Source organism: Tympanuchus pallidicinctus, unplaced genomic scaffold (genome assembly GCF_026119805.1).
Source record: "Tympanuchus pallidicinctus isolate F22 unplaced genomic scaffold, pur_lepc_1.0 scaffold12, whole genome shotgun sequence".
NCBI classification, from domain to species: domain Eukaryota; kingdom Metazoa; phylum Chordata; class Aves; order Galliformes; family Phasianidae; genus Tympanuchus; species Tympanuchus pallidicinctus.
Genome location: NW_026294637.1, coordinates 18,159,147 through 18,180,102, shown reverse-complemented (window position 1 = coordinate 18,180,102; position 20,956 = coordinate 18,159,147). Strand labels below are relative to the sequence as shown.

At 46.3% G+C, this 20,956-nt stretch overlaps 1 protein-coding gene across 3 annotated transcripts in view; it reads right to left on the bottom strand.

Annotated features, from left to right (window-relative positions):
- The window catches only part of NPTN (neuroplastin), a 47,205-nt gene that overhangs the window by 1,825 nt on the left and 24,424 nt on the right, over nucleotides 1-20,956 (bottom strand). For all 3 annotated transcript variants that reach the window (XM_052672258.1, XM_052672257.1, XM_052672259.1), the window contains exons 3-7: nucleotides 17,564-17,658; nucleotides 9,679-9,812; nucleotides 8,347-8,620; nucleotides 572-593; nucleotides 11-84 (exon numbers count right to left, since the gene is read on the bottom strand). In XM_052672258.1, the coding sequence (XP_052528218.1) occupies nucleotides 24-84; nucleotides 572-593; nucleotides 8,347-8,620; nucleotides 9,679-9,812; nucleotides 17,564-17,658 (586 nt within the window). In that variant the 3' untranslated portion in view covers nucleotides 11-23. The remainder of the gene's footprint in view (nucleotides 1-10; nucleotides 85-571; nucleotides 594-8,346; nucleotides 8,621-9,678; nucleotides 9,813-17,563; nucleotides 17,659-20,956) is intronic.

Sequence of the window (20,956 nt, the reverse complement as noted above, 5' to 3'; positions counted from 1 at the left end):
TCATACTTACATGATTAGCATTTTTAATTTGTGTTTCTCTGGCGTAAGTTTTTATCTTTATGATTGTTTGTAGAATTGGTTTTCCTGGGGAAAGAAAGCACAAAAGAATAAAGATTGACCAACACCAACCAAAATGTAGGAAAGTCTGTACGTATTCAGTTAAACAGCATTTCATCCTTCCTTCACCCCAACTCCTTCAATGATATTTGCTTTACTGAGTAAGGACCTGGCAGACTGCAGATCCCTTTACCGTGTGCTACCTGACAACAAACCCAGCAGCCACCATTCCCAAGCACCAGCGATCCAAGCCCAATTGAGCTGGCTTTTTTGTGCCTCTTTCCCTGGCAGCTTTTCATCCCTTGCACAAAACGCAGGCCAGAGATCAACACGGAGGCTTCAAAGAATGCTTTTCGTATTTTATCACGTTGCTTTTACTCAGCAATACCATACACTGAGCACACTGATCCATATTAGAGCTCCAGCATCGCACAGAACATCTCTTAAAACACTGCAAACTGCCACAACCTGCAGAATAACCCCAGTGACGCTTTTCCCCTTAAAGCACACTTACATTGGCCCAGCTGGTTCATCATCTGCAGCAAGAGTTCAGGTGCAATCCAGGGGAAGACAAAGGAGGGAAAGAAGAGAGAGTCAGTGTTTGTACGGCACGCCAGCTGAACTGCAAACAGCAAACCAATCTATCTACAGCATTAAAGGCCATTCCGCTCGGTAGTGCAAAGATTCATGGAGTTATTTTCAGGATTCGAGTTTTAATGGCTGGTATGTCGCTTCAATGGTTTTAGTTAACACTTTGAATGCTGGTCATGAAGAACTGCAACTGTAGCGGACAGATTGTTGCAACATGGTCAGACTCATCTTGTCCCCAAGTTCCAGTGGTTCAATCTTATAAAAATAGATGAGAAGACAAACCAACATTTCAGTTGTAAAATCCTGCTGTTTGTTTTCTGGGATTCATTTTTTAAGCCATCTTTCAACTGCAGGCGGCTCATTATCAGCATATACACAACAGGGTATATATGCCACATGCTCATCTTCCACCATGGATGACACAGCCTTTTCCCACTTTTCTCATCATCTAATTGGAGCAGACCAGGTTAGGAGGAGATTGAAGATTCGGAACTCGATTTAAGGATGCAAATGCAGCCCTCGGATAGCAGCCTGAGGAGCGCAGCTCTCACCACCAGGACAAACCCCGGTGCTGCGACACCTCCAGACACAGGCTTCAGCTAGAGGAAACGGACAGCCTTGTTCTGCCCGAGCCTCCTGGTCAGAGGCCAAAGGAAAACACTCTCTTTTAAGAACTGGACAAACAAACGTCTGCCAGTGTTAGGCATTAGCTCTTTCGTGGCCAATTAAATATTTTTCAGATTAAAAGAGACCTTATTTTTCCCCCAGTCTGCAGTACAGAAGACAGAAGTGCATTTAAACAGCAGTACAAAGTAAATCCAGAAAGTCAGGGTAACGCTCTGTAGAACTATGTTTTGGGGCACCAATTCACCACCTGCTGTTTTAGCATCCCACAGTCACCTCCTGCTGGGGGGATTTTTCACTGAAGCCTTTAGAAACTCTCAGCAGGATTCCACAAGGGGCTTGGTGCACATGAAGCAGTTATGGAAGTTACAGTCTGAACAGTGTGGGCATCCGCATGAGCACACGCCAGGAGTAATGTCTGTCGAGTGGGACATTACTCCACCTGTACCTTCAAGGCAACGGATAGGCAAAGCCACTGCTAGCACGGACAGTGACCAGAACGAAAAAATATTTCAACAAAAATAAGGAACTAACCACAAACCAAGAGCTTTACAGCCAAAAAGAACATACTAGCGACACACCAGTGTCCACAGAGGTCCATTACCAGCAACAGTACACTATCGGACAAGATACAGAGAGAACTAGGACCAGTAAGGACAACCAGACATCAATGTGCTGTTGTATATACAGTGGAGATATACAGAGACACATCAGGTACTGGGACACAAAGCACAGCAGAGTGAGTCTAGAGGCTCCTTCCACCAGCATCTTTTGGTTCACAAAAGATCTCAAGCCGGTGCGGGGAGCCTGGCACGGACAGCGAGCCCTTCGTCCCCAGCCCACGCTGGAGCGCCACCGCTGCCTGCCGGCCTTCACACCTCAGCTCAGCTTTCTACAAGCCTAAGCGACATCTTTGAGAGTTTGTCTCACTGAACTTCAGTGATAGCAAGCTGCAGTGTTAGGATACAAGTCTTCTCTCGCTATGAAATAACCGTTTGATCTTCTTGCTGAGGATATTTAGACATGCATTTCAGATGGCGTGTTAAAAAATAATAATTCACACCTATAAAGGCTGCCAGCAAAGCGTTTCCCTGACAAAGACCCAACAGAACGTCTATCAGGATACTTGTGGTTATGTATAAGGCCACCACGTGCCCCGTTCCCTTCTATCTCCTACACGTGACCGAGGAAAACTTATTTATGCATTAGTTACTACCCCGGTCATCCGTATCACTGCTGAGAAAGCAACCCTAGTACAGTACAGACAGAGATCGAAACCTGAGCGAAATCAGGGGGCAACAGAACGACAGGAAGAATAAGTACAAAATCAGGTTAAATAAAATAGATTAAGAACAGCAAACTGAAATCCAAATTAGTTGTGAATGTGAATGAAGTTGTAAGAAGGTGTTAACATTATGACTTGTGCACTGTATAGACTGAAGCGGAGATTAAACAAACTCCAAAGCATGCAGATCTCTCACTTACCACCATTTTTTAAGGGTATGATGCAATTGAAGGGGGGAAAAAAAAAAAAAAGAAGTCATAGTAACCGACAAATATCAATATAACTCAAAACCTTTATGCCAGAAGAGCTGCCCTAGAACCCGACGTCTCTAACCCAGTAGCATTTGAAACACTTGGCCATGGAAACACGCCTCCAGAGTGCTGCTTCATTCCATCCTGCAGCTGCAGGGCTCCTGAAATGCTGCCAGGTGATTTCACAGCTGACCAAATGAAGCCCCCTTCATTCATCAGGAAGTGGCTTTTTAGTTGGGGAGGGGATCTGCAGAGTCCGACAGATCACTGTTTACATAATAAAGCTTAAGGTAGGTATAGCGATTATCTGCTTAGCGCTGCCCTGAAAGAGCAGATTTCTGAACTGGAAGAATTGCTACTATCTTTAGTGCATCGTGTACAGAGCGTAACCAAGCCTTCCAGGCAAGATTTCTGGACGTTACAGCTCTACAATGATCTACAGACAGATCAGCTGTAGCCCCCTCTCGTACCAACTGCCTGCAACAGACCCCAGGCTGAGAATGGGCCATAGGTTGTGCAGGGCTGCCCTCTGCAAGACTTCTCACTCTGGCACAAGACCAGGACCCACCTTGCCAAACATGAGCTGCAGCATTACTGAAGCAAAGAGCCATGGTCAATTCCTGCTTGAGCACGGGTAAAGAGGGCCAGCATCAGTACGACATCTACAGCTTGCCAAGCAATTTGCCAGAGCTACTATAGAGGTTGCTAGGGAAGTTTCATATTTAAACCAGCTGAAGATTTTGTTTTCTGGGAAGAGGAAACTGGGCCGTAATTTGACAAGTTTTTAAGGAGGACATTTGTTAGAATTTAAATGGGCTTGTCCAAATTAAAAGAAAGCCCTGCACGTCAGGTTTGGAATAACAAGCTTCTCTTTCGCTTCATTAACTACAGGAGTGTTGGAGGGAGGGACGTGGCACACAGAGGCACCCATCTTGTTCCACAGAACAAGCCAATAAAGGTGCAGCAGTTACTGTGAGATGGAATGAAGCAGGAGGCAAAGACGACCCTCTGGCCAAGGTTACTTACATCAACCTGGAGGAATTCTGCTCCTAAGCGGCGCCTAACAAATCCGTACCGAGGCCTGTGGAAGCCATGGCCTCTGATTACTGCTACGATACAACAGTGCTTGCCTTTAGGTATGGTTTATAGCTACAGCCTCACTGTGTGCCTGATCATTTTCTCCCTTGGTGAACTTTACGTGTGGGAGAGAAAGGTGCAGATAACAGGCAAAAACAAAAATTAACTTGTTACAAGGTAAACTGTGTCAGTTAAAACATTTTGTTCTTTCAATTACTTACAGTAATAGCAGGAACAGGGAAAGTCAAGAAAAAAAAAAATGAGTATTAGAAAGAATGTGGGGATGTGAATGGAACTTCTGCACAGCCAGAGCAGAAACGTATTTATGGAAAATCTTTGCATCAAGCTGGCAAATGTAAAGGGAGGAATGGAAAAGCATGTATTGTAACCCAGGTGCCTTATGGCTTTGGACTAAGGAGTATGCAGAGTATGGATTTGCAAGTAAAAACTGTTTACATTCCTGCAGGGGAATGTAGCCAAGGAGTTTTTACTTTCTACTTACCCCAGAACACACGCTTTAAAACAGCGTCTTTGCTAATTATAGGCTAATTATAGGCTAATTTGTCCAACCACAACAAGAAAAAGCACTTTCTTTAGGCAAGTTTGATGCACTACAGGTCACACATCACTACGTCTATCAAAAATAAGCAGCTCTCGCTATACCACAGAGGAAGAAAAAGCTATTTACTCCCTTTGGTTGTCAAAGGAAGTCCAAGCAACTTGCAAGCTGAGCAAAATGCATCAGCAGTCCCCTGCTCGAACGGCCCCCACGTGCATGCAGTGAACGCCAGCACCTCTGGCCTCAGCATGCCACGGTCATGCAGCTCTCAGCACCAAAAGCCCCTGGAAGCTGCATGTCACCCACCCGCCCCAACGGTACCAAACCTAGCTGCTCTCCACAAACGGCACGTGGTCCGCAGGCCAAAACCCTCATTCTGAAGTGAGGCAGAAATTCAAGCGCAATCTCCCACCCGTTCCTCCTTGCAGCACATAATTTGAATGCCAGATGCTGACTGCAGCCACCCCTCCGCCCACGAAGACAGGAAAGCCCCCGGTCTGCAGGCACGTGAGCACAGAGCTGCGCTGGGCACCCGCTGCTGCCACCTCTGCACCGCACAGATGTCACGGTGCAGGACTTCTTTTCCTGCTATGCAGCAGCATCCGAAGAAACAGACATCTGAATTATGCGAAGGAGGAAATGTCAGCAAAGGAGCTATCGAGCAGCCCTGTGCTGTGGCATGAAAAGCAATTAAACCAAACACAAAAAGCAAGGTTCATGCAAAAACTGAAGTCAGGAAATGCCAAAGTTAAAGGACTGTCCTTGCCCCTGAGGCATGGCAGTGCTTATGATGGAGGCCACAGCTCCTGCCTGGCTCTGAAACCTGAGCGGCCTCACCCTGCAGCTGAGCTGTAAGCTGAGAAGTGCCCCAGGTGTCAGCAGGTGCCCAGCACCGTTACCCACCCGAGGGAGATGGTGATGGTGCGTGGCAACAGGTAACTTTCAAGTCTGCGGAACACAGTGATGAGGGAATTAATTCCACTGATTCTATTTGGGCTGGGCAGGTAGAGTTCCCAAGAGCTCTGGAAAGCACCCCAGGCACCTTCTGGGACAGAGAGAAGGTCGTTCTCCAAGCAGCCACAACCCCCAACCAAGAACTAGGCACTTCTGCTCAGCATCAGTTACCCCAAGTCTCTTGGGCACATCATCCAGATTTGCTCTTGTTTTCCCTTATTCAGAGCAATGTGCTGCTTGTCATCACTGCTTTTCTCCAAAACTGTAACTTCCTGAGACACTCTTAGAATGCCATTTATAAGTCACCACAACAGAAGGAAGAGAGGGGCCAAACCCAAGGATTCTCAGTGAAAAGCCCAGCTGGATACAGGAGACATTCCAATTCTAGGGAGAATTAACATTAGGAATCTGAGAGAAAGGAAAAGAGACCACAGCAGCTGCCAAATTATATTCATGGTACGTAATGTGACGTTCAGACGAGCATCTAATTCATACTCTGTCAGGCAGCCCATCAGCTGCTCCTTGGCAGTACTGCCACTGCTCACTGCAGCACGCACAGGCAGGCATATTGGTTTGGAAACACCGAGTCCCAATTCCAGACAGCACCACTGCATTCAAACATTAACTTTGGCATTTCATAACAATGTATTTAAAGTAAGTGACGTCAGTGTTTTACTTAGGTTATTCCTCAAGTGTGGAAATCAGCTGACTATCAATGATTTCTCACGCAGGCAGTCATAAAATGCCCTGGCTTCTAGGGTGTTTCCCACCACAGCATCACAGAATGCTTCAAACGCACTGAAGTGCAAGAGTGTCCAACCAAATACAGGACTTGATAGCTTTTTAGTTGAGATTTTATGCCCATTTTCTCTCTCCGTCCAAGCAAACCGAACACATAGACTGTGATATTCAGCACTGAATTTTGTCCTCCAAGAAAGTGGGCAGAGAAAACAGATGGGCACCCCAGAGCATCACTGCTCTCCAGGACTCCAGCTGAGCTGCCTTTCAAATAACAGCCAACTGAGCAAGCAAAGTCAGTGACCTCAGTTACCTGGCCCATCATCTGGGACACCTCCATCAGAGATGATGAGCCTGGAATTCTTCAGGTGTCCGGAGAGCAGCCAGACCAGCCAGGAAAACTTCAGCCACAGAACTGAGCCCGTAACGAACCCCAGTGCATGCTTCACCTCTTCGTGAGGCTTAATTGCCCTAACACCTCATTGCGTTGCAATCTGGTCCAGTCAAAGCCAATTTCTACTGGATTAAGGCCAATTCATGTTGCTTACAGTAAGGATTTCCATATTAATTTACAATCACTGATGCTTTGTTTCAGCCCTAGTGAAACCAAAACCATGACATTCTCCAAGTGTCAGTTTGAGAAACACAGCCACCAAAAAATGAGGCGGGATTCTCCCCGGCCATCCTGTCAGGCCAAAATGGCAGAGCAAGAGAAGCACAAGAGGACATTTAAGTGCTTCTCTGAAATACACGTCAAGTTTTCTGGGCTGGTTGAGAGCCGCTTTGAGGACAGACTGCTGGCCATAGAAACCCCCTCAGCAACCACAAAGCTGTTAGAAGCAGAGGTACATGCACTACACGCTTTAAATGCTGCTGGCTACACACCTGGGAACAGTCTCAATGCATGCTCTGTAAGAAGTCAGTAGATGCCACCAAGGTCGTTAAGATAAAAGCTACTTTCCTCTAGGTATGCACTATTTAAGAACATTTTTTTTTTTTTTTATCAGCTATGGAAGTGATCCAAGCCTCAGCCGAAGCACAACCATTTATTACTTGTAAGATTTCTTCCTCCGCTCGCTAAAACACAACTTGGGAACAGCGACGTCGTTCTTCCCAAGCTCGACAAGCAGATCCATGTTTCAGCAGCTATGTTTCCATCCCAAAAGGCAACCGTCTTGCTGTGCTGCTCCTGAGCCCTTGTGCAACCCAACAGCGAGTCACTGCTGCACAAGCGACAGCACAGCTGCCTTTGGAAGCTATGTGTGGTGCTGCAGGGCTTGTCCAACCCAGGAAAAGCCCAGTGACTCAGTGCTTCCCCGCACTGACTCAGCGTGTTCCCCACTGCAGCACCTGCTCCTTCATTTGGACACGTCATGCTCCTACAGCAAGCAAGATGGCATTACCAGCTGTTTCTCGCAAAGGATTCCTCGGTAAGTTTTCTTGATAAACACTGTAGTAAGCAACTAGGTGTCACTTGAAAGCATTTTTGTCAAAGAGGTTCTTTCAAATACTCATTTTAGCTTCAAACCGCCCCTTTTTCCCCAAGGAAGATATGCAGAAGAAGCTCAAAAGATAAAACAGGCTGTTTGGTACACAAAGAAGTTGCAGCTAATCACTGTTACCGAACCTAAGAAGCTAATCTTAAGAAAATACAACTCAGTGGATATTAGTTAGTTTCCAGAGCATTCCTTAAATACATTACTAATTCAGTTACACACTAAAATAAGAGCCCTACCTCCCACCTCCCCACCCACCCCCTTGCAAATATGACTCTTTTTTTTTAAACATCTGTGGTCCCAATCCCTTGCAGCGTCACGTTTCCTCCCGAAAGCTGCCCAGTGTCTGACCCAGGCATCACCAGGGATCAGAGCATTTCCACGTTTCCCCACGCTCTGTGGGACTGACATGAAGGATTTCATGGCCACTACGGCGAGAAAGAGACAGGGGCACCACAGCCACCTGGTGCAACAAAACACTTCACAAATACTGTTGTAATTCCCCTCCCATCCCACAGTCCAAGGTCTGGGGGACCCTCTCCACTTACTGGCTTTAATATTTGGAGAGTGAACAGATGAAGGCAAAGAGCTCAGAGCTGAAAGAACTGTGCTGATGATCCTTCCTGCCACAAAGACCCACTCTGTTCTGCTTCTGCTTCCGTAAGTTTGCTTTGCTTTTTTCCTCCTCTTACAAGCGGCTTTGAGCACACTTACCGTCTGGGACTTCGTCTGGCCGCTTCCTTTTCTCATAAATAACTATGATGAAAACGAGGATAAAAATTTCTGCCAGGATCCCCAGGAAGGGCCAGAGAGGAGCCAAGTGGCTGCGGACACGCAGGATGGTTGTGACGGACGCGGAGCCGATCTGGTTGGTCGCGTTGCACTGGTACTCGCCGGGATCCTCGTTGATCTGTAGGTTCGTGATGCTGAGCTCAGTGTAGTTGTCTTTATTTGAGATAAAGAATCTTCCAGAAGAGTTGTTGATGTCCTGATAAAAGAAGAGAGGTGGGAAGAGGAGAGAGAGAGCGCTTTAGTGAGTTCTGATGCCACGGCTTTGCATTTCTGCATCATGGAAACCAGAAGAAACGTGATGGATGCTGGCAAAGAAGCTGATATTTCAGCAGAACCTGCTACCAGTGTCCATTCTGTATCTCTCCCTAAAATGAATTATGCTTCAAACACACACAAAACCACATCAGCTTGACCGACATGCTGTATTTTATCCTGCTTCAACAACAGCAGCCAGGGAACGCCAGCGGTGGTGATCACAAATGCAGCACAGGTTAAGATTATTCTACATTGCATAAGATTTTCTCATTACTTAAGATATGGTGGACTTAAAGTCTTGCATTTGTGTTGTTTTCACACGTAGTTCTCACAGATTTGGGGACAGGGCAGTTAAAAACACCAAACTTCAGGAACATTCAGAGAACAGGAAATTCAAGGCCTCACATTGTTTCTACATTTGAACAAAAGGCTTCCAGACTTGATAGGCTTAAAGACAAAGCACAGATGTGTGACCTTCCTGTTCCTGAAAGTTAACTGTGAATGAGCTTGTCAGATAACTTCATCAGAAAGAAAGCCTGTGAAGAAGCCTTCTGAGCACCCAGGTCTCTGGTGACTCACAGCAGAGGTCACCCGTACTGCACTGCCCCATGAAAAATTAAGCTCCCAATTAACACTGAACAATTAATTCACGTTACTACCTGCTTAGTATTTTTTTTTCCAATCTACTGAGCAATCGACTAGCTCTCCAGCAGCGCCCACTGCACTAACAAACTGACAAAAACAGGCAGGCTGAAGGACTCCAGCTTCTCTTATTCCAATTGCTGGTCAGAATTCTAGCTCACCATCCACCCGCCACACTGGAGGAACACGACCACTGAACAGGGCTAACTGCCAAAACCTTGTATGAAGTCTTGCTAGCCCAACAGTAAGACTGAAAAAGAACGTAGCGAATGCAAGGTGGTTGCTTCATTCCTTATCAGGGGGCCTCGGAAGGACAGCACACGCTGCCTAGGCATGCCGAGACCCCCAGCCTCTTACCTCAAACACTCCGTTGACCTTCTTGCGCCATACCCACTCGGGATGCGGGAAGCCCACGGACTTGCAGTACATGAGTGCCTCCTGCCCCTCGTTTTTGTTCTCGCTCCGCTTGTGGCCGGTGATGTCAGGGATGGCTACAGAAGAAAACAAAGCCTCTGTGTTCACAGGGTGTTTCCTGAGAAGGTAATTACTTGAAGCTGCTCTGAACAGAGAGCAAGAGCTCCCTGGGAGCTGCTGCCTTTCCCGCACCAAGCCCACCTTAAAGAAGGAAAGCTGATTCCCACATCTACCCAACCAGCACCACAATGAACACCTGCAGGAACATCCTTCAGGCAGAAGTCTCAATGCCAAAACTCAGCCGTGTGCCAAACCCCCACAAAACTGGGATGGCTGCACCACTTGCCAGTGCAGGAACAGGAGGAGCACCCTCATCTTCCCTGGGCTCTATGGGGATCTTCAGCTTTGAAACAGAGCCGTAGGGGATTCTGGTTACAACCTGCCCGTTGTGTCAGACCTCTGCACCGATTCCTTCTTAACGCAAAGCTCTGAGAGCTGAGTCAGGCCACTATTCCTCGCAGCTGGAGACGTGGGCCACAAACATGCCATGACGTGTAACGTGCTTGTTGTGCCTCACAGTGATGCTGCAGCTGGGTATGCGTCATGCAGCGAGTCAAAATCTCCCCAAGAGAACACTTTGATCCAGCACACGTGCAAATCTCTATTGTACATACGCTGTGTGTGTAGACAGGGGGCTACAGTGTTATAATCAGCAAGCCACAGCCCTAACATCAGCAGAGGGAACTCTGAACAGACTGGCCTATAAATAACAGCCCTCTGCTCCCTGCAGCAGGTCCCATGCAGCCCACTGCAGCCTAATGCCTCACGAGGGATTACGCTGGATCAATCGAGTGCCCGACCTGAACCTCTGCTTAAGCAGATGGCTTTGGTGCCGCTGTGACCACCTTTAAAGCCCATTCGCTTTCTAGCTTGCTAATTATGCCACACGTGGCCTGCTGTGTGATCTGTTAATCTAGTCAAAGTCCAAGCTCAGAGCCCCAGGAAAAGGCCCCGGGCACCAGAGTTTATCCCAAGGGGCTCTCAGGCAAAGTTGCCTTTACCACTGGCAAACCCTGCAGGTAGGGCTAGGGAGGGATCACAGCTTCTTGACAGCCCAGCTGCAACCGCAAGTCAGAAGAGTGAAACGTCTCAGTTCTGATCTGCCGCAAAGCAAAAACGAGCAACATCTCTTGTGATCCGGGCAGCAGCAGCCAGACGTGCCCTTCCCCAAAGAACACCACAGCTCTCTGGGAGAACGTCTGACAAGTCACACTCAGTACTTAAAAGTAGTGCCATCTTCCTGCAAACCACGCATTGTTTCTACATTTGAACAAAAGGCTTCCACACTTGACACACTTAAAGACAAAGTACAGAAGTTTGACCCTCCTGAAAGTTAACTGAGAATGAATTTATCAGATAACTTCATCAGAAAGTTGTTCTGATGAACAGGATCATCCTGCAGGATGATACAACAGCAAAAGAAGTACGTCATCAAGGCCTGCAAGGATCCACATGGCCTTTGCTAACAATTTCCAATATATGTGACAGACAGATGTCTGGTTACAAGGGGATGCTAACCAGTTTTCACGTCAAATATCTCAAAGCAAAAAATCAATCAGCTTTAGGATTAAGTGCGCTGCATTACATCTTCAGTACATCCAGCATCAGTAAGCAGTTGCACTGCCCTTCCAACACACTGCTTAGGTAAGCTCAGTGGCTTCCCTATGGCTTTGGCTCGGCTGAGGGTGATGGAGAAAACGGAAGGCTGGCAGAAGTGGAGCATAAGAGACAAAGCAACAGCCCTGACTTAGCACTGAAGGGTTGCCAAATTCCTTGCACGAGGAAAAGAAAGAGGGGTCACCAGCTGAAAGCCCCACGCAGCCTCCACTTGACAGCACTCTGGTTTTTGCTGCTGCCTCCCAGCTGAAGAGGCCGTTAGCAGAGCTGTGCAGAGGACAAGGTGCAGCTGGCCCACTTTTTCTATGAGAGGAAGAGAGACCTTTCTAGGACACGGTAACTCTTGCTGCAGGGTGACCCAGCGTCCTCCTGTAGCCAGGAGAGAATTCATTGAAGAGGAGGACATCTTTGCCAGGTCACCCCAACGACAGCATCGGTGACAAGAGCACACTGTGCCTTTTCCATGCTGGGCACAGTTATACCGCAGCCATTTCCAGCTCTGCTCCAGCAGGGACTATTTTTGTGCAGTCTGAAGGGAGCATTACACGGAATATTAATATTTCAGGGATCTGATGCTAGTCGGTTTCAAGCTATGGCTGAGACATTTCCAGTACTTACTCTATCAAAATGTTTGGCTAATTGCCTTCTGCTGTACAAACTGCATTTAAGATATTGCTGCAGCTGACCTCAATCACAGATTTAGCAGCAGGGCAACCTTTTCTTACGAAGCTTTTCTAGTCGAGGTTTTTACCATCCTGCTCCAATGCCAGCAACACAAAGTGCAGAACGAAGCGGATTTCCTTTGCACAAGATTTAGATGTCACTTTAGCTTTTATGCAACAGCATTCAGCAAAAGGCACAGGTGGGCACAGCGTGCTGTGTCAGGTCCCACGTCACTGCAACCAAGCCAATGTCCTACGAAAGGAAAACCAGGATTTGAATTCTTTCATTGTAAGACTGGGGAAAAAAAACAGTACTGGAAATCTAAGGAGCTGTTGAAACAGCATATGAGAGCACAGAAACAGGGAGGGCTAGGTTAAGCTAAATGAAGTCTGAAAGGTGTTTAAAATGGCTAACCCTACATTTATTTGCAGACTCAGTCATTTTTAACACAGGTAATCTCCTTATAAGCACTTTTTGACAGTTTTAGTATCAACACAAAGAACTTCTCATGCCTGCAAACTTCAGCTACACAACAGGCACCAAGTGCACTCACCAGCACTTTCAGAAGGGGTTACTTTAGTACAGACCTGAAAGTATTGCTTGTTTTTTGTTGGGTTTTTTTTTTCCCCTTCGAGACATGCAATGCAAACCTCTTCATATATACAAGGATTTCAGTCCTTGATTTCCAAATATTAACGGCTAGCATTACTAAAACAGAAGGGAGGAGTAACATGCCTAACAGCTGCAAAACCACGTCCCAGATAACAGAGCCCTTTCAAAGTCTTCCACTAAAAGCCAAAACCAAAGCAAGGACAAAAGCACCTAGACGTATTCTTGCACATAAAAACTATTACATCTTATGGGTGACCCAGTAAAAAGTGTCTGGAAGTTTTCTTGTTCTGCATTACAATTCAAACCTACATCTACTGTCATAATGTGGGCTGAGAGCAAGGACACCAGAAGTACTGCAGTACAGGAGAACGTGACACACGCTTTCCTTTTCCTGTTAAGGACTGTTTTAAGATGCAGCCGTGCTGACAGAACGCCCCATTTCTTCATTCCCTTCTAGCAGTGTTGTGAAACTGCTGCAGAGATTTCCTAAGACAGTCAGGTGTCAGGAAACCAAGAGCTTCCAAGGCTGCTGAAACATCCAGCGGTTTTCCAATGCGCAGCCTGGGCTGGAGCCACAGCACAAGCAGGCAGCTCACACTCTGGATGCGGGCGCCGGTGCGAAGCCTGAGCCTCAGCTGAGCTGCAGTTAGGGGTACAGTAAGCACTGGGACAAACTGCTACGTTTCATGTTCTCACACTGCTCTGAGCTCCTGCTATTGAGAATCAGCAACTAACTGGGGACAAGGGAAGATGAGGGTGCAGAAGAGAGAAGGGATGAAGGAAGGAGGCCAGAAGAATGACATCACGATGGTAGAAAGGCCTACAAAGAAAAAAAAAGCAACGGAGCTCTGTCTCTCCAGGTGCACAAAAAGAAAGGATGGGAAGGCAGATGCCATCCACCAGTCAGAATGCATCAACATCTTTTCTGGTGATTGCACAGCTTCTGGGCAGCCAGAGGGGACTGGAAGCAAGCTCTTCACCATCTGGTTCTCACTGCTACTTTGCTGTACTGGACATGGCAGCTTGCAGAGCATCAGAAGACAAGACAAACTTGTTTCCACCTCCTTCTCCAAGGTTCTTGATAACACAGCGAGATTGCAGAGAATTCACCTAAGAGTTGCATTGCTTGCTTTCAATCTTGCAGCGTGCAGAGCTCCTGTATTACAACACCATGTGAGAATCCTTGTTTTTTTTGGCTCAAAGCTTGCTTCTTCCTGAGGTTCTTGTGATAAGACTCTGAGTGACTTGTCAAGTAGGCAAGTGATGGGTGCTAACCATGTGACAATCGATTTCACTTTGGGAACATTTGAAAGCCCCTTCCCCCAGAGCTGCTTGCTCTGTAGAGAGCGGAAGAGAGCGCTCAGCAGTGTTCACTGGTGGAAGATCTGGCCTGTGACAAAACCACTCCAGCTTGGTATGGGAGGCTGGGGGATGATACCATCGTATCCTGCGAAGGCAAGATGCAAGTTGGTGCCTCCCTGCTTCCTCTTATCTGCTGGCAAGGCCAGAAAGATAAGAACAAAGGAATTTCCTGCTGGGGTCCCAGGGCGAGAAGCTGCCACGCAAGGAGGGCTGACTCAACCACTTTGAACCACTGAAAAGGGGCCATCATCACCCTGGTTGTCGTTGTCAACAGAACGACTCTGCCTGACGACCAACCGCTACTGAAGATCAAAGACTGAACTGTGAACCTCGCTGGATCCATGGTGGTGACTGCGTCCCTCTTGCTTCCTCTGAAGACTCCTTGCTTCTTCTTTTCTATCGCCCTCCTTCCCTTCCCCACTACCCTAATTCATAATAGTGTCCGTCCTCCCCTCCCCACTTCCCTGATTAAGATTTGTCATAAACTGGTTGGACCAACGTTTGAACCGTTGCTTCTTAATCTCACGCCAGGTATAGAGATAATAAAAGAACCTCCTCTCCCTCCTATAAACTGGAGCGAGACGCACCACTACATGAGCACTGCAGGCACTTCTGCTGCGTAGAAAGGGAGCAACTAAAAAGCCTACATCCAGACAGCAGTGCTCGTGTTCCTGTGCTCTCCTCTTCCTACACAGCACTTGTAAAGATGGAGGAAGAAAGCAGGCAACATTACATAAAAGGCAAATGGCACTGGCGCACCCTGGGCTACATCTGCTGCGAGGCATTTGCTAGAGTTGTTCTCAAGTTGTCAGAAAGTCACTATTCTGGTCCACAGGCACTCTTGTATTCAGGGCCATCTTTTCTATGTGCATCAGCACATCAGAACTTCAATACAATTACGAGCAGCAATTAAGTGAACAAATCTGTCTATAACTGCTTGTCCACAAACGCTTCCAAGGGCCACACGCAGATGAGCATTAAGTTACAGCAACTGCACAGCCCAACCAGATTTGTGCATCACTGACACATCACACGTGCCTCAGTGAACAACCAGTTCCATGCATCAAGTAGAACGAACATCAGTTTGATTTGATAATTAGAGCTGCTTGAGCAGAACGCACAAAATATTTACACCCACCTGCAAGAATAAGGAACACCTCTGCAGAATGGGAGAAAAGCCTTTGCAACTGTGATGGCTATTATTCAGACTTCTGTAACCAAGAGAATATTTCTGATCCCAGGTAAGTTTAGCTGTATGGCTCTTCAGGTGCAGTAACTTAGAAGCACACTCTCTAAGCATAATAAATTTACCTGCACTGCTAGGACTGCAGGAAGATTACAAAGCTCACTTTAACTTGTGCTTTAAAGGCAATCCCAGCGTACAGCTACACCAAGCCTCCACGTAACACAAGTTAGACAACAAAGACACTTCCAGTTTACCAATATGTACTCGTTCCAGTTTCCAATTTGCTTAGAAACCTTGGGAAGGCATTGCCCACTCAGCCTCCACACTTCTGCCAGGGAGGAACGCTCCAGGCGCTGCAAGGAGGAGCTGCAGAACAGCACTGCCAAGGCCCTGAGGTTCACTGCTGAACAAGCTGCAGGTGAGGTGCCTCCAGGGTGGTGCTCATTAAATGATGATTACTCAGTTGTATTTAAACATAAATTACCTGTGAAAAGTGGTTAGGAGGATTAATTATCATTCTCCTCCTGCCCTTACTGCCAGTAGTTCAATCAGATATATTGGCTTTTCTTTCTAGAATCTTCAATCCCCTGTCCCTGCATAAACCTCTCTGCCACCGGACAGCAGAGAAGCCTTAAGCCAAAGGTTTCCAAAAGGTCTTTTGACAGATTATACAAAGCTGGAACGGGTCTTATTCAATCCATCACCAAAGCTGTGCTTCCTGACTCTGGAAGCAGTTTGTCACTCTTGAAAGCAGCCTAAGGAAGGCAGAAAGAACCAAGATCTTAATTAAGATATTGAAAGATTCAGCAGTGACAGTGCAAGAGCAGAATGCAAAAAACAACTGTCACGTGCCCAGCCCTTCTTAGGCCAACAGAAACTTGCAGCACTTTCACAAGAACGTGTATTCTAGATTTGCTTCTTCTTGGCAGAGCTATTGCATCATGCTGGCTACAGCTTGAAAGATTATTATATGCGAGATCATTAAAAAGCATTTTAAAATCAAGGTAGGAAGTCAGCAAGCTTTTCTTGGTGCAACATCAGTTGGATTGCTTATTTACCCAGCAATATTTATCTCCCCAGGAAACGGTGTGTGCAGTTCAGGGGGCTCCATTTCCCAAGGATTCATAACATTACTGTGCACGGTCATTGTGCACAGACTGCTGAATTCGCCCCACTTCCTTACACTGCACTGGGGAACCTGCCCATGCACTGCTCAGCGAGGCACCAGAATCTCCCAGGGAAAAGGTTTCCCACCACAGCTGTTCCAACAGCACAGAGGAAGCTGTGTGTCTGAGCTGGGGATGGAAGGAAGACGGTAAGTAACGCTCATTTAAACTCCAAACAAATTTACAGTCGTGGTGAAACAAGCATTAGTGTAACCACAGGCACACACAGCCGGGGTGCAAGAACTTTCAATCGAGTTTTTGATTGATCCCATCTCTTTGGCTAACAGTGCTGCCATCAATTCCATCTCACCAGAGGACATAAGAGGATCACAGCCACTGCACTGCAGTGACCACAGCCACAGTGCTGCCCAGCAATTCCCACAGTTATTCAATGAACAACTTGAACAGCAATTTAATGCTGTACAGAACATCATCATCTTCACTGTCCCCTTTCTTGTTGTTTAACATCTCAGACATTGTTCTTTTGTTGGTGCAAAGACCACATCTGATTCTTTTACTCTACCTTCTAGCCACAATTTTAGGGCCCTGAAGATTTCAGAAAGGTACCAGCATATAGAAGACAAAAAAAACAACCATGAAAACCCCAATCTGGCACAGGGCACCTGTTCCAAACTGGCACCCAGGCTTCCCCAGCAGTTGAAACAGTCTCCAGACAAAAACCTGCAATACACCAGATCCAAGCTGCCACCTGTGAGATGCTGGTTCTCACTTTTTCTCCATTCTGGAAGAGATAAATTCAAAGCACACTGGATTCACACAGGAGGCCTCATTCACCGTTAGGAACAGGAAGGAAGTCACAGCTAGCTGTCTGTGCTCGGGGAAAGGCATCTCCTCGTGCTGCTGGGCGGGCACGCTCCTTCCTAATAGCCAGAACTGCCAAAGGAGCACAGAAGCAAGAACTGGAAGGTATCTCAGTGCCCTCCACCAGAGCAACGTTCATATTCCTGTATTGCTGAGATCTTACCTCTGGATTTTCTGCAAGACTTCCTCTGAAATTATAACCAAAGATTGCATACAGGCTTGTTTTTGCAAGGAAGGATGAAGTTAAGTCCTCTTGTACAGACACGGAGCGCCAGGGGCGGTGAAAGCATTTCTCTTTTAAGGAGAGGAGACAAAAGAAAACAACAACAAAAAAAAGTACCTCTCACTTCTATAGTGGCGTTGGCTACAGGAGAGTTTGCAAACACAAACACGCACAAGTATTCCCCTGACTCTTCTGCTCTGGGCTTCAAAATCCTGCAGACAGGGAGAGAACACATGAGCTGTGTTAGGTACCATGTCAGCAACCAAACACCAACAGGACAGGAATGCTCCCCCCCACACACACAGTTTAACCTTTTAACAAATTACAGCTGTTACATTCAACTTATTTTGAGTGTTGTAGAGATGTGTCTGCTCAAAATAACTGTCTTCTGCCCTGAAAAAGGGTGAGCTGTAGCCTGGAAAGGCAGCACCAACTGAGCTGGAGAAACTGCATTCAGTTTGAAAGCAAAGGATTCCGATCATTACTCACTACAGCCTGCATGGAAAATAAGTCACATTTCTCTACCTGCACTGAAAAGAACTGTTGCACATCCAACTGGAAATTGATAAACTAGAAAACAATCCAAGCACGTGCTGTCATCTCACGTCATGTCATTCTTTTTTAATAGCAGATATGGCACTGCTCCATTAACAGCTTTCCCTGAGCCAAAGTAGGTATGGAAAGATCTGCAAAAGCTGGTCAGCTCATGAAGCAAGGTGCTAACGAACAATCCAGTGCCATTTAGAAAATCAGGAAAGGTCTGAGCAGTAACAGCAAGCAGAGGTGAAAACTGATGTAGGCCAACCATAAGAAAACTGTATCTGCAACAAATGAGAAAGTAAAATTTACTCCTGAAATGATGCTAACTTCCAGTTCACCACCTTTTGCTGGCCTTTGAAAAGCTTGTGGAAATGAATTACTGCTAAGCTCTACGTGTATGTTCAAGTATTTATTGACAGTAGACATCCTGGAGCATGGAAGCACACTGTGAAGTGACACAGCCTACATCTCCATAATGAATAAACAAAATATTGCTGGGGTTCTCCCAAGTGATCCAAAAGGCTTAAAAAAAAACCCAAAACACTGAGTGAATAGGACACAGATGAACAGAAATCCTGGAGAAGAACACTGCAGCAAAAGAGTTTAATTACACATGGAAACTGCTTAGTCACATGGAAAAAGCTGCCCAGGCTGACACTGTGCTTTCCCTCAATCTCCACTGCTTTTACAGCACTCAGAGTCATCAGTGGAAATGTAAAGTTAGTTATAAACTTTATGCCTTTCAGATAAAGGTAACACCCACTTTCCAGAGTTAAGAAAGATTACCTCGATGATAAGGAACGATCCAACATCAAAGCCATCACTGCAATTTAGCTGGCAGCTGGGCTGGAAAAGCACTGCTCTGAACAGCAGCACAGGCTGACACCGCTGGCTAAGGGTGGCCAAGTCCTCAGCCAGCTGCCATGGGACAAACCTGCCTGCAGACTTACGGAATGAAGCTGTCCTGAAGCTCAAGGCCTCAGTTCTGTGAGGCTCTAACGTTTAAGGAAGTGCACTCTGGTCACCAATTAGTTAATTTTTAAGAAGTGATGAGAAACGTTTGTTGTTGTTCTACGTAGACTCCACCAAAAGAGTGGAACTTCAGCCTCCAGAACAGCTTTATTGCTTTATGGCATTGCTACAAGTGCAAACTGATACAGCTGCAAACTGTTGAAGGCAGACCAGAGCCTGAAAGCAGTGTGTTTAGCCAACAGCTTCCGCTGCCCTGCAGCTCCAGGAGGAGCCCAGCTTCTCACAGCCATGAACGTTTCAGCAGACAGCAAGCAGGCATTTATTCAGCTTAACCCTGCAATCTGTAACCCAACCCTGAATTAACCGATGAGGAAAGAAGTCACCACTTCACTGCTCCTAACTACAAACACAGATGAAGGGCATTTCCTAGAATTAAAGCACAGGATGACCAGAACCACGTCCAGATGCTTCCCACTGCTTAAAAGGATGCTCTACAATTGATTCTTACTCATTTTTTTCATCAAAATTGTTTATTAAAAGCTACGCTTAAACCTGGGCTTTCCTGCTACAGCTGCCAGCCAACAAGGGCAGCTTTATCAATTCTGAATGAAGAATCAGGGAAGATGTGCTTTCTGCAGCTCTGTGCAGCAGGAGTTTTGAGGTGGGTAGTTTAACCCACAGATTATGAGACTTTCTGCTTCACAAACAGCACTGAACTTCAAGTATTAACTATAAATATATATATGTATAAAACTATACAGCAAACCAACCATCAGTGACTGAAACACCAAGAACCAAAACCTGTTTTGAAAAGGAAATGAAATCCGACGTGAGCAATTAATTATGGAGTAAATGCTCAAGTCAAATAATCTCTGAACTGTTACTATTTGGACATTGTTTCCATTAATCCACTTACATAATTTGGTATTTCTGGATCTGGAAAACAAAGCAAACTAGAAGTTCATGAACACATCAGATGCAGTTCAGAAATGCTCCAGAAAGCCTCAAAACACAGCATGCAGTAAAGCAAACTATAAAAGAGCAGGAATTCAAGCTTACATTTTGAACATTAATTGACCAAATTCTCAAGCTGCCCCTGGTTGCTCTACCACACTCCTCCCCACTGAGAACAGGGGGCTTCCTCCACTCTGCTCACCTCACTGCTCCTTCAGGAGTTGAAAACTCCAAATAATTCTACTTGACATAGAAATTCAGAAGGAAAAAACAAACAACCCCCAGCTTGGGACAGCTTTTAGAGAAGTTACCCTTGACAGGTAGTTTCTGGCAACCTGTGAGTTTCCATAATCCTGATGCAACGTGCCTTTTTCATCACTCCAGCTGGTGCTTTTGTACAAGGCTGCTCATCAACTTAAACTCTAGATAAAGCAAAGCCTTTCCATCTGAGATGCAGCACTGAGCGTCACACTGAGCACGTGGTGATGCATCCAACAGCATCTATTTACAGAAGTAGGGTATTGAACTGCAAAAACTGAAGCAATAACGCAGGTGGGTTGTAAAGTAAAAAAGGAACAGCATGAACACAGCTTGCTCAAAATCAAGTGCAACTTCCATAACTTTGTGGTGAATTTTCTCTTTGCCAAGGCACTGAGAGCCTTTATATTTCTTAATTCTGTGCCATTTGTGCAGTAAAGAGCCCAGAGAACTGTGGCAAAGATAAGAGAAGCCAGGAGGGTGCACAGGCAGACAGGGCACGGCACAGCAGATGCGCTGTAACAGCCTCACCTGCTCCTCTTGCTGGTGCTTATAACAGCTAAATAGCAGGCTCAAAACTGGTCTTGTTTCTCTAAAGAGAAATACCACAGGTGGTTAAGATGTTCCCTAAGTGCTTCCCAATTTAGCTTAGCACTGAACAGAAGGTTGTGCTTCAGGCCCGTTCTAGCTCCAAGAGAAGGAAATGAAAGCTTGGGAGGGGAAAAAAGCAAGGAATTCACGTAACAGAACAGATCTCTGGTGGCATGGCTGAACGTGTTCTGTGTG